Source organism: Streptopelia decaocto, assembly GCF_964273445.1.
Source record: "Streptopelia decaocto genome assembly, chromosome: 7".
Classification (NCBI taxonomy): Eukaryota; Metazoa; Chordata; class Aves; order Columbiformes; family Columbidae; genus Streptopelia; species Streptopelia decaocto.
Window position 1 is genome coordinate 9,246,552 of NC_138661.1, and position 12,360 is coordinate 9,258,911.

General features: G+C 41.9%; 1 protein-coding gene across 1 annotated transcript; it reads right to left on the minus strand.

The window, feature by feature from the left end:
• Window positions 1-327: 327 nt before the first annotated feature.
• Window positions 328-10,314, minus strand: CLBA1 (clathrin binding box of aftiphilin containing 1). The gene is made up of 6 exons (XM_082058732.1): window positions 10,176-10,314; window positions 9,595-10,085; window positions 6,068-6,216; window positions 4,442-4,571; window positions 3,038-3,151; window positions 328-1,669 (listed from the first exon to the last, which is right to left on the minus strand). The coding sequence occupies exons 2-6, from the start codon at window positions 10,051-10,053 to the stop codon at window positions 1,502-1,504; spliced, it is 1,020 nt and encodes a 339-aa protein (XP_081914858.1). The 5' UTR covers window positions 10,054-10,085; window positions 10,176-10,314; the 3' UTR covers window positions 328-1,501.
• Window positions 10,315-12,360: the final 2,046 nt, after the last annotated feature.

A 12,360-nucleotide genomic window follows, 5' to 3' on the forward strand; every position in this document is an offset into this window, starting at 1 on the left:
AGTGGAGCCCATCACCTTTGGAACCCCAGTAGTTTTTTACTCCACTGAATCATAAAGGGCTGAAACTTTTATTCCCCCCAGTCTGTATTTTGACAGGGCTGTAAAACCTGCTACTATTGAGGGAAGGATGATGGATTCACCCCTCCCCTGGGGTAGCAGGGCAAAACATCCTTTGGTATGTTCATCTGATGATAGCAAAAGCAAACCGTTGAGCTGCTTTCAAATAGCACTTTTCCAAATGGCCCATAACCATTTACTGAGTAACCGATACACGGTTTGTCCTATCCTAATAGCACCGAGGTACCATAAACATTACTAAATTTATAAGTTATTATAACAATTGTAATTTCACTGTTGAACAGTTTACTAGATTAATGGTTGGAGTCTGCCAGTGCTTTATAGTATGCTCAATTCTAAGAACAAAATAGGCACATAATTAAATAATTAACTGACTTAGTAAGCGACTATCCAAGTTTGTCCCCTGCTTTTAACACACAAAATGTCAGTGGCAGTGCATGGCAACTCTTTAAAATAAAAAGCCATATACAATTCTCACATTCAGAATGGCCCAATCGGTGAATGGATTGGTAACTTGCTTAAAAGTTATTACCAATGAATAAATAAAGCTGCTGCAGTTGGAAAGGACAAACCATGGATTATACGGATGATGGTGAAGTGCATCTCCTCTGGCACTCAAGCGTGCAGGAGGATTGGCAACGTGGTTGATAGTTAATATAAAATTTTAAAGAGGCAGCGATGTGCAGCATTGTGCAGTACGAGTGCTGAGCCACGCCGCCGTCCAGCTTTAACAACCGTGGTTATGTGTGGTGGAAGCGTTTGGCAGCTGAATGAATCCAAGAAGTCCTGTTACAACCAGCTTCAGAGAGGTGATTTATTTAGAAACAAACGCCAGAACAAAACATTTCACTGACTCTACCCGTATCACCACAGCAGGTTTCACCAGACAGAAGTTAAAACAGTTTTATTTTCCCAAACCCCAGTGAAAGCCACCAGACATAGAAGGTTCCTCTCATTATGTTCAGCAGTGGCAAAGTCACAGATCTCAGCTGATCCAAAGTGGACCAAGAATGAGGAGCGCTGGTGACAAGGCACATTCACAGCACACCTGAGGTGTGGGTAGATTTTGGCAGGGAAACAAGGTTTTTGATCGAAGAGGCATTAAGGCCTGAAAGGTCAGTGCTTCAGTAGAACAGTCCACCAGACCCTCTTTGAAGTGTGGTCACGGCTGGATTTGCTGTTAAGAGACACGACTGCAGCAAAACTTGGAACAAAATTCCACTTTTGACTTCACAACTAAATAGGATAAATACCTTCTACTAATGTGGCTCTTCTACTAATGTGGCTTTAGGTACCTCATATATAGTAATATATCACTTTCCTAAAAAACCTGTGTAGTCTATAGTACCAAGCCAGCAACAAAATGTATAATAAACTGCATTCAGTTCAAAAAAAAAAAAAAAAATGTTAAAGTATGTTTGGTTCAACAAACATCACTACTGAAAAATTTCATTTTTAGGTTGTCTGTAGTGAAAATGTGCTTCTTCCTTGGGATTGTTATATACTGCATGTTTCCATTTGACGATGAGGTTTTCAAAAAGAGGTTACAGGTAAAAGGATGAGCATGTCTAGAATCTGGTGATACCGACAGCTGAGAGAAGAAGAAAATCTAAGTTATTTTTTTTCCACTCTAAGTTAATTACTTAGCAAATTTCAATCTAAGTTTTACACAGATTTCATTTGAAAAAATAGCATAAGAAAATAAGTTAAAAAAACCTGACATAACTAGGAAGATAAATGGAAAAGATCGCACTATATAATTTAACTTCCAGGTTAAAGTTGGCAACGTATATTTCATACTGAGCTTCAATTCAAGATATGAAACTGTGAGGCTTGTTCTGAGGCTACTCCAGAAAACAAACTGTCAATTTACCTTAACTCTATATCATGATTCGTTTTACTTTTACTCCTTCTCCATCTACCTTGAACCACTTCTCTTTTGCCTAAACCCTGTCTCGATTTCCAAGTACGTGTCAGCTACTGTGATCCCACCCTCATGTACTCATTTAACAAAGCAGAACTGAATTTTGAAGTCATAAACTGGCCAGTCTTTTTTGGGCTTCTTTCCGAATTCTCTCACCTAACATCTCTTATATGTTCCCAGAGGTTCCCAGAACAGTATATATACATATTCAGTGTCCAATGGAGTAAACAGAATAAAACATAGCAGTGAAAGGGTGCCGCAAACTATCCATGTCCACAGCAACGAGTTGCCCAAGTCTGTTCTCCACTGAGGAAGGGAATGAGTGTTAAGAATATTCACTCAAAATACTTCATTAAAAACAGAACACGACTGATTTTTTTAAAGCAATGGGAAATGACAGAACCTTCCTTCCAACTTGCACTGCTTTAGCAAGAAAGAAATGGAGCATATTAAGGCCTGTTTGAGCAAAGACAAACTAACAACAAAGTCTATCCATTCCATGCTTAAAAATAGTAATGTTCTCAAATCCTTGTTGTTATAACATCAATTCTGCCTGCTGCCTTAAGGAGCTCCTTTTTCTCCTTGAGTGAACAAACCAAATCTGAATTATTCTGAATATTTGAAATGCAAGTTTGAATGTAATTTCTTCTCTAACATCTCCCTTCCCATATATTTTAGGAGTGAGTTACAATCGTCATTCTCAGTGATCAATGTGTTCATTCCTCTACAGACACGCTAATTTTCCTTTGTCATTAGAGCATCCTGATTTTATATATCACTCCTCTCCCTCAACCAATAAGTAATTTGACCGACAGTCCAGCTTATATAATTAATAACCTTACATTTCAGCATTCCCCCTCTCTAAAGCTGTCAGGTCTCAAAGAGCAAAATCCAGCTCCTCATTCAAACAATCATATCAGGACCAAACAATTGACATTAGGACGTGCTAGAACAGCTGGCTACAGCACAGAGGAGTGTGTGAAATACACTCAGTGATTCTCTGAAGTATTTTACCTACTTTAGAGCAATTCTTACCTTGGTCTGGATCAGTGCTTTGCAGTCATTAATACTGAATCCATCAAATCTGAAGTCCTCATTATCTTTAACATTTGATTCTTCAAAAAAGTCATCCTGGCTCTCCAAAAAGTCCTAATAAAACATAATTTACGTTATCTTTATGAATTTCTATCTCATCTCAAAGCATATAACCTAAGGATAAGTTTCCCTCAAATAACAATAACCACTACATTTTACTTTCTGAAGCTGTACTTTGATCTATCATTTGGCCCCACTGCATTAAAACAATTCTACACCAAAACAAGTTCTATACACATGGATCTAATTGTGACTCACAATAAATGAATAAAAAAGCCATTTCCAATTAAAATTAGCCTTAACATATGCCAGAGAATAGCTGAGAAATACATCTTCATCAGTACTATTAAAAGCAATACAATTTTCCAGTAACAGAAAAGAAGTAATGCCGTAAGTTTAAGCTGCCAGGGCATTGATTTAATGCCGGTGTATTTATGGGCAAGCAAGGAACAGAAGGGGAGTCTAACTGTGTTGGAGAAATGTCTCCCTTTCTCTCCTGTTCAGTGAGAGCTCTATAAAAGTGACTTTCAAGTGCAGAATAGCTGCTACACCTTCAACACTGTCATCTGTTTGTGTATAACTTGCATGAAAGGTCAAATATGTCCATAAAATGAAAATCAAACACAGGACCTCCCCATACTTCAGCAATCAAATTAGCAATTGAAGCAGTTATTTCTGAAAGCCACATGTGACCAGTTCACCTCAGCTAAATAACCAGGTTGAATACTAAACCATCCCTGACACCTTTATCTTCTCAAAACAAGAGATCAGACAGTGACGTTTCTTTTTGACATCTTTCAATACTGTTGGTTTGTTCTCAATTCAATTTAAAACATACTCCTCTCCCTCAAGCCTTGCTAAAACAGAATAATCTCAGGAAAAGGGAAGTGGAACACGCTTTTAGTTCATACACAGTAAAAACATCCAGTAATTACTTTAACAGCCTCTCTGATTCAAATCTGATTTTCACTTAATGGAAAGATATTAGAAGCTAACAATTTTCTCATGCTCTTAGCAAAAAAGAAAACCATCTTACTGCACACACATCTGAAAGCTACATCTACATCTATAATAAAGCTGCATGTACCACCTAACTCAACAGGGCGCTACATTAACGGAGACTTCAATGTAAAGACAATCAAAATTTGATCCTAGATAATTTCATAGTTACTTACGTATAATGATGAGAAAATACTAGATTATAATTTTAAAAGGGTTCTCTGTAAAAAAGCTTATGACTCACCCGGATCTCATTCCTCATGCACCTGCATGTATAGTTTACAGAAAATTAGATTCATAACCAAGTGTTTATACTGGCATACCAGCAAACTGTCGTTCAGTTACCTTTTGATTTGCATCTATTCCAAGAACACTCAAGAGGTTTTCTTGGCAATGAGATTTACTCCAGGGATGTCTTAAGCTGGGGGTATTATCAAAGTCTGTAAGTGTTCTCCATATGTTTTCAGAATCAATGCTAAGAAAGAAAACACAATCTGAGGTTACAAGGAGTACAAAGTTTCCAGTAGATGTATATAACATATATTTTCACTACATATAGTTGTTTAGTAGCCTACCTTGATCTAAGCAGCAACTTACCTTAAACACTATTTCTACATTCATTCATGTTATCAATCCAATGTACTAATAAGCCATCATGACAATTAACGGAAGCAAGTCAACATAACCGCGTGCCTGCGCTGCTCAGATAAGAAGTGCATTAGAAGAATATTTCAGAGATTGTTATATGCCAACAGCTCGGATTATTCAATTGCTCCTGTGAATTATGTGTAGAGTTCAGCCCTATTAATTCTGCACTTTGCATCTTCTGTCTCTCAAACCTTTCTCCTTCCCATCACTCGTGTGTCCCCCCTGCAGCAGCTGCTGCTCAGGTGGTGACTCACATCTGCTCTGGACATGTCAGTGCTACAAAACACGCCAAAGGCACACGCTGCTGGAACAGTGAGAATTAGAGTTCCCTCTACATAGTACTTTGGGCTCTTACATTGCATTCATCCCATACAAATCCGGTTGCTTTTTGCTTAGAACAAGATGCAGTTATCATTGATCTTAGTTAATCATCACAGTGTATCAGGGCTTTCGTGTCTTTAGTTGGTACTCTACAATAATATTGCAGTCCCTTTCACATATTCACCATATTTCTCCACGAGTTTGAGGCTGATTGTAATATCATGCCTATGCAAGGAACTTGCTGAAAGGATGCCCACATTCAATGTTTGAACTACATTTCTTGTGGTTCTTATGACATTTCCAAACTTTGGTCTGACCCACCTTTCTAGACACAAAGCCTCAGATGTATGCAAAAATAACAACACTGCTCAGTATGCACAGTACTGCTCAGAAGCTGCTGGTCCTTCAAAAACACGTAACAAGTCTAAAAGTGTTAAAGCTGTCTTAAGAGAAAGCTAAGTTAATGATACTAATTGCTATTAACATAACCCCAGGAAAGAAGCCAGATGCACCACGGGTTCTGAAGCACATCTGGTTAAACATGAGGAGAAGTTACCACCTGGGAAAACTGGGGAGGGAGAAAATAAAGTGAGTGGGTTGTCAGCAGAAGCGGCAGCAACGCTCCTGCCTCAGATGATGGCAAAATAAGTCGGATGTGTTGTACAAAAAGGACAAGCGAACAGGAAGAACAGGCTGCCTGTTGGGTGTTCTGGCATTCCACAGGCTTAGTCATCAGAAGGCACACCAACAGCAGGAAAAACCCGAAGCAGGGATTTGTCATTTTGATGTACTCCCTTCCTTGTTTTCCGATGGCTAAAACACAATCCATTTCCTTTAACAACACAATACAAAATTTGTACGATCTATATGCTGAAAGAGATTATTAAGTTCACCTGCTAGTATCACTGAGTTTTAAATTATGAAATAGACAGTATAATTCCTGAGGAACTGTTTTGTGGGTTCGTTTGTTTTGTTTTTAAACTGTTGATCTAAACTCATTACCAAGCTTGATTCTCCATAAGTTCAGGAATCCCAGCATCTTCACTATTTGTATCAAGTACTTGATCCAAGCTTCTTATGCTCTCTCTGGACCGTGATACAAAGACTTCAGGAAAGCCCAACTTAAATATATCCTCATAGCCGTGGTTTTCCTAGAAAAAACAGAGTTTTATTACAGACATTATACAGACCATCCCCACAGTTCATGAAGGACATAGTCCAAACACTACAATGTTTCCAGAGATCGTGTTGTCAAACATTTTCAAAATTTGTATTACTATTAATGGGACAGAGTGACTAACCCCACAGCTCAGCCTTTCAAGTATTTACCTGGAATTAAAGCAGGAGAAGTAAGAAGCCAAGAGTTTCTGATGAACCTTATTCTCCCCAGCAGTCAAGACTCCATCTGCTCAACTAATTCAGCCCAGGTCAAACCAGATGTATACATCAATTCAAACACACCTAATTCAGCCAAAAGTAACATAACTGCTAAATACTACAGTTACCAATAAATACTTGCATTGTGTAAGTCTGCACAAAAGCTGGGGCCAGTATCTCTATATCCTTCCATCCACACCTAACTTTTTCCAGCCTATGTTAAATATCAGAGCCAGATTTATGTGCTTTTTCCTCCTCTAGCAGTGATGAGGAGGAGGTTTGGAGGACTGAACACAGGCAAATGAGTGGCCCAAACAGGCCTCCTGGAAGTAACAGTGTTATCTGAAGACTAAGAAATACATATACAAGGAACAATGTGCATCATTTACATGCTATCCTAAAGGGACATTATCATGCCATCTGGTCCAGAAACTTTCTCCTTTTATTCCTTCAAAGAAGGAGTAGCTGCAATTTTCTAAGTCAAAGCACTTCATTGACTTCACCACTCTGAAGAGGGACTGTGAACTAGGAGCAGAAATGTTGTGTGAAAACCAGAGAATGAAACCAGTCAATTTGGGTTTTTTTGCCTAGCAATCAACAATTTAATCTGAAAAACATCAGTATGGATACTTCATCTGTTGACAGGTTCATTTAATTGTAATTCGAATAGCTGAAATAAACTGAGATATTTCCAGTTTCATTACACAGAAATCAGACAAGTGCGGTGAATACTAAGAGAGTATGGATTTAATCTAATGGGTGAGCGGGCAAAATCAACAGAGCTGGTAGAAGACTTCTGTACTTCTGAGTATCCTAGAAATGGAACTTCTGCCCCATGCAGCTCCTTCCTGAAGCACAGGCCTTGCCTGTCCTGAAGAGCAACTGCTGGGACATTCAGAGACTCCTCGGTAAAACCCTTTGAATCTTGCCCAAAGTGTCATAATACTTTAAATTCATTTCTAAACTATTTCAATAGGGATACTAGATGTTTGAGAAGCAGAATTCTGTGCAAGCACACTTGCTAAAGCATACATGGAGAGTCACGGTCAAGGAAAAAGCCTTCCAAGTAGGTACAAAGCTCTACATGGGACAGGAGCTGAGGGAAAGTCAGGCAGCTGCTCTGGGCTTTTAGGGGGGCAGAAATCACAGTCACACACGTGTCAATGGAGGGAAGTACCGGACTGCTGTGTCTGTCAGATCTTCTGAGAGCCTGTGGCGATTCTCCAACATGCACACAAGTCACTGGCTCACAGTTTAGCCAAGCTAGATGAAAAGCCCAACTTTCAGGAAAAATGCAAGATTTTTTATTACTTTTATTACTGTCCACTTCAGTGGGTGTTTCTAAACTAAATTTGGGTGTATTTCTATTTGTACCGATTATAAAAATATGAATGCACAAATTTCATGTCCACGCTTTTTGAATAAATCCTCTATATCCTATTATATCAGAATAGTGCTTAAGCAAGTGCACTAGTCCCTCTCACAGTGACCGGTATTTAAGGAATACATGAAAATTCCTTAAAGTTATTCAATCATGTAGCCAAAGTATCCAGCTACTACAAGGAAATCAGTGATTGTTTTAATCTTAAAACATATGATTCTGCTCCAGACTGAAATTGTCTGATTAACAGAAACATTAGGTATTGAAGGTCAGACCTCTGATCTGTAGAGGTCCCCTCCAACCTATACCTGGATTTCTTTCAGTTGACTACACAGAAGACAGAGTCCCAGCCTGAGTAGTTTGTCATCTCAAACAATACAAAAGGCACAGGGATGAAGGACAAGCCACAAGTGTGTTCTGCACCCAAAGAAATCCCAAACAGCTCTGCAGCTGTTTCTCTACTCTGGACAACTTGAAACTCTAGGCAGGGTTAACTTACTCAGCTCATACTGAACATTTCCTTTTGCCTTTAATAAATGCAAAAATGTAGCGAAAGCTTCATCAAGATTAAGATCTACTGCTTTTGGAAAGAAACCAAACAATCTGCTATATTCTATTTCAGCTCCAGTTATTACACTATTTTTTCAACACAAGACTTCTTGTTCCCAACTTCCAGCAGCAGGAACAATTTAAATTCTGTTTTACACATACCAGTAATGAGGTATCTTGTGATCTCTACCAGTGCTGGACAGCTTAACACACACACATCTTGTGCTTTCCCTGGTAACACCTCTGCACCAGGTAAAGCTTCCAGGCAGGGAAGTGTTCTGTCTCCAGAAAACCCTCTGTTCCCTATGCAGACTAAAACTCAACTGATTACAAGCAGTAAGCTATTACTGCTACCGATTAACTCTGTGGAGGTCTTAGTTAATTGCTCTTTTTTTTAATTTTCCCCCAAATGCTTTAATTAGGACAAAAGCAGTAAGAATGAGGGTGTTTTGTATTTGTACATTCTTATTTTCCTATCGTTGCTTTGCTTCACTCTGTGAATGCATTTCTGGTGTTTGGTAAACACTGAAATACATTAATTGCAAAGTGTAACCCCGAAACTGAACCATTTTTGTGTTGATAAGGAAACATTACATAACTTAGTATTTATGCAAATTATTAGTTCTAACATATGAGACAATGTAACATCCTATGCTAGAAAATATATGATATCTAATTATTGCTATTCATTCATCCGTATCATTAACTTCTACCCACAATCAATCTAAATTCCAGAAAAACTGCTGGATTAATCATGCAGTATACTAAATAACAAAAGTTACAGTTATTGCCAACTTCTAACTCAACTTCATGTTGGTTTAGTTCAATAAGCTTGCAGGCAAGCCACAGAATTTTTGGCTCCCCTTTTTTGCTACCCACCTTCGCAATTTTTTGTTTCCTACGCTCATTCTTGTCTAGCTTTCGAGTTGCATGTGCTTCAGGGCAAAGTTCATCATTTCTACGTGCTTACTGAATTCTAGTGTCTAGAAGCAAAGTAGCACATTAACATTCTTTAAAGCTCTCCAGCAGGATAACTTAAGTATTTGTCAAACACTGTAAAAAAGTCACTTCTGTTCCACTTGAGTTAGCTGCAAAGTAGCCTGATGGTCTCTCTCCCTGTACAGCCCTATCCTCTACAGAGAAGACACTCAAATACAAATCTTGAGCTGTAGGAAGCAGTAACACAAACATGTTTGGGTTTTGGTTTACTATTGACACGTACCTCGTTGCGAGAGCTTGAGGCCTCCTGTGTCCCACTACATAAAGACAGTTCAGGATGAAAGTGTCCAGCAGAATCACTGCAACATCCACGGCTCGAGTCCCTGTCACCTCCAGAAGCTTTTGTTGACTTCCCCAAAACGTCAAGATTGTGACCAAATCCCTCTGATTTGTCTAAGGACTCCCTGAAGCCTTCAAAATCACCCCAGGAACCACTGGGTTCTGAGGTACCGTAACTGCTCTCAGAAAAGCCCTCACCACTTCTCCCTTTGCTGTTTACTACAGGGAGGCTTAGCTGCTTTACTTCAAGATTAGTAATTTCTTCATTACTTGTCCTTTCATTCAAGTTACAGTCACTTCCATCAAGAGGCGTACTGCCTACTTCAACTGTTAGGTCTTCTAGAGACATCCAGTGAGATGTTTCTGCATTAGCAAGATTTTCTACTGGTGACAGGTTCTGCATCTTTAAGAAGAATTTATTTGTTGAAATCCGTACTGAAAAAAAAAAAAAAAAAAAGGCTAATGAAGTTCAGTTGCATTAGAAATCTGAATATTTCCAAAACAGAATCAAATTAATCATTTCACCTCAAATAATAACAGTGCTAAATAAAAACAGGATGACCTTCAGTGTCTCCTCCAGTAATCAGCATGTGCATGTTATTCAGTCTCACTCTCTATGTAGGATATTAGTCTGCAAAGAAAGAATTGTAAATAAATACTTCTGTGATAAGGGCTGTGTAGGAATAAAGAAAGATAGCTGATAAGGCAGGAGAAAGAATGTTCAGGCTAAAATAAACACATTCCAGTATTATACAACTGAAAATCGCTGCAGGGAAAATTATTTAAAATTTACACATAACTATCTGCCCACATCACAAGAATGCCATTAAATCAGTGAACAATACTCAAAAAATATTTAACAGAAGTTCTTGGGTATTAATTGAGTACTGAGTGCACAGGAGACAAGCCTAAATAATTATAAACAATATCCAACACATTATATATTTTCTATAACTATGTATTTCATCCGTCTCGCGTATGCTCAGACACCGCTTTTGCTGTTTGTGTGGGCCTTCCATGTCCAAAAGATTCCTGTGAATTGGTGTGATTTGCAGCAACACCGGAGCTGGCCGTTTAATCCTGGGAAAAATACAGTGCTTCCAACTGTTTAAGCAATTAAGGCAGATTTAGTAAGTTCAGTCTGGCATCTGTAAATTATATGGGCAATATTGCATTTATCACTTTAGATTAATCACATCTCGTCAAGATGCACGCTGTTTTGGGGAGCGGGTTAGGAGCCACAGTAGGGGTGACACTTCTGAAAAGACTGGCCGCTACTAGACACGTTCTGTGCTCAACAAACTGAACCCATCTCGGGCTGTGTTCCCCAGGGGCACCTCGCAGGTGGCACAGGGCCGGCCGGGGGGCTCCGGATGGCGCCCCCGCCGCGGGGCTCGGGAGGGCCAGCGGGACACGGCGGGGCTGCTGCCGACGAACCCCCCCCCGGGACCCCCTCTCCAGGGCGGGCAGGACACGGGAAACCCCGGCGGGTGCGCCCCCGTCCCCGACCCGCAGCCGCCAGCGCTTCAGCCGGGGAAGCGGCTCCTCCACCCGCCCTTCCCACCGCCGAGCCCCGCGGTGACCGGGCACCGGCACCTGCCCGCCCCCGGGGAGGAGGAGGCGGGGGGGACACGGCGAGCCGCCCAGCTCCACAGCCCCGAGGAGCGGGGAACCGCAGCCGTGCCCCATCTCCCCCTGCTGCGGGGGGACCGAGCGGCGCCGGCCGCTGTGGCAGCTCGGGCCCGTACGGAGCAGCCTTACCGCCCGTCCTGCGCCCCGGCCAGCGCCCCGGGCCCGGCCGCGCCGGCAGGTCGGCAGGGGCGGGGCCGCGGGGCGTTACCGGCCGGGGCGGGGCCGCGGGGGCGCCCACTGTGCGGGACGGATTGGCGGGGGGGAGAGCGGAGTCCCGGAGCCGCTCAGCCGGGGCGCTGCTCCCGCGGCGGGAGGGAGAGGATCCGCAGCGCCCGGGCCGGCCCGATCCCCCCGGGCCTGCCCGATCCCCCCGCGCTGCCCAGGGGAGCAGTCAGGGGCGGGGGAGCCTCAGCCCTTAGAATCACAGAATCATAGAATCATTGCAGTTGGAAGAGTCCAACTATAACGTAACTCTAAACCATGTCCCAAAGAACCTCGTCTCTACGTCATTTAAACACCTCCAGGGATGGCGGCTCCACCACTTCCCTGGGCAGCCTGTTCCAATGCCTGACAACCCTTTCCGTGAAAATTTTTTCCTAATATCCGATCTAAACCTTCTCCAGCACAACCTGAGGCCATTTTCACTTGTCCTGTCACTTGCTACTTGGGAGAAGAGACCAACACCCTCCATGCTACAACCTCCCTTCAGGTAGTTGTAGACAGTGATAAGGTCTCCCCTCAGCCTCCTTTTCTCCAGGCTGAACAGCCCCAGTTCCCTCAGCCACTCCCCATCAGACTTGTTCTCCAGACCATTCACCAGCTTCATCACCCTCCTCTGCACTCTCTCCAGCACCTCAATGTCTTTCCTGTACTGAGGGGCGCAAAACTGAACACAGGATCCAAGGTGTGGCCTCACCAGCACGAAGTACAGTGGGACGATGCCCAAGCCAGGCGGTGTCCCGGAGGATCCCCGTTCTCTCCCGTTTCTCTGTTTTGACAAATACTTCCCCAGTTCTCCAACCTTGCCCCTGCACCTCTGTCATTACAATTGGCTTCACCTTCATCTCCCTTGGGCTGA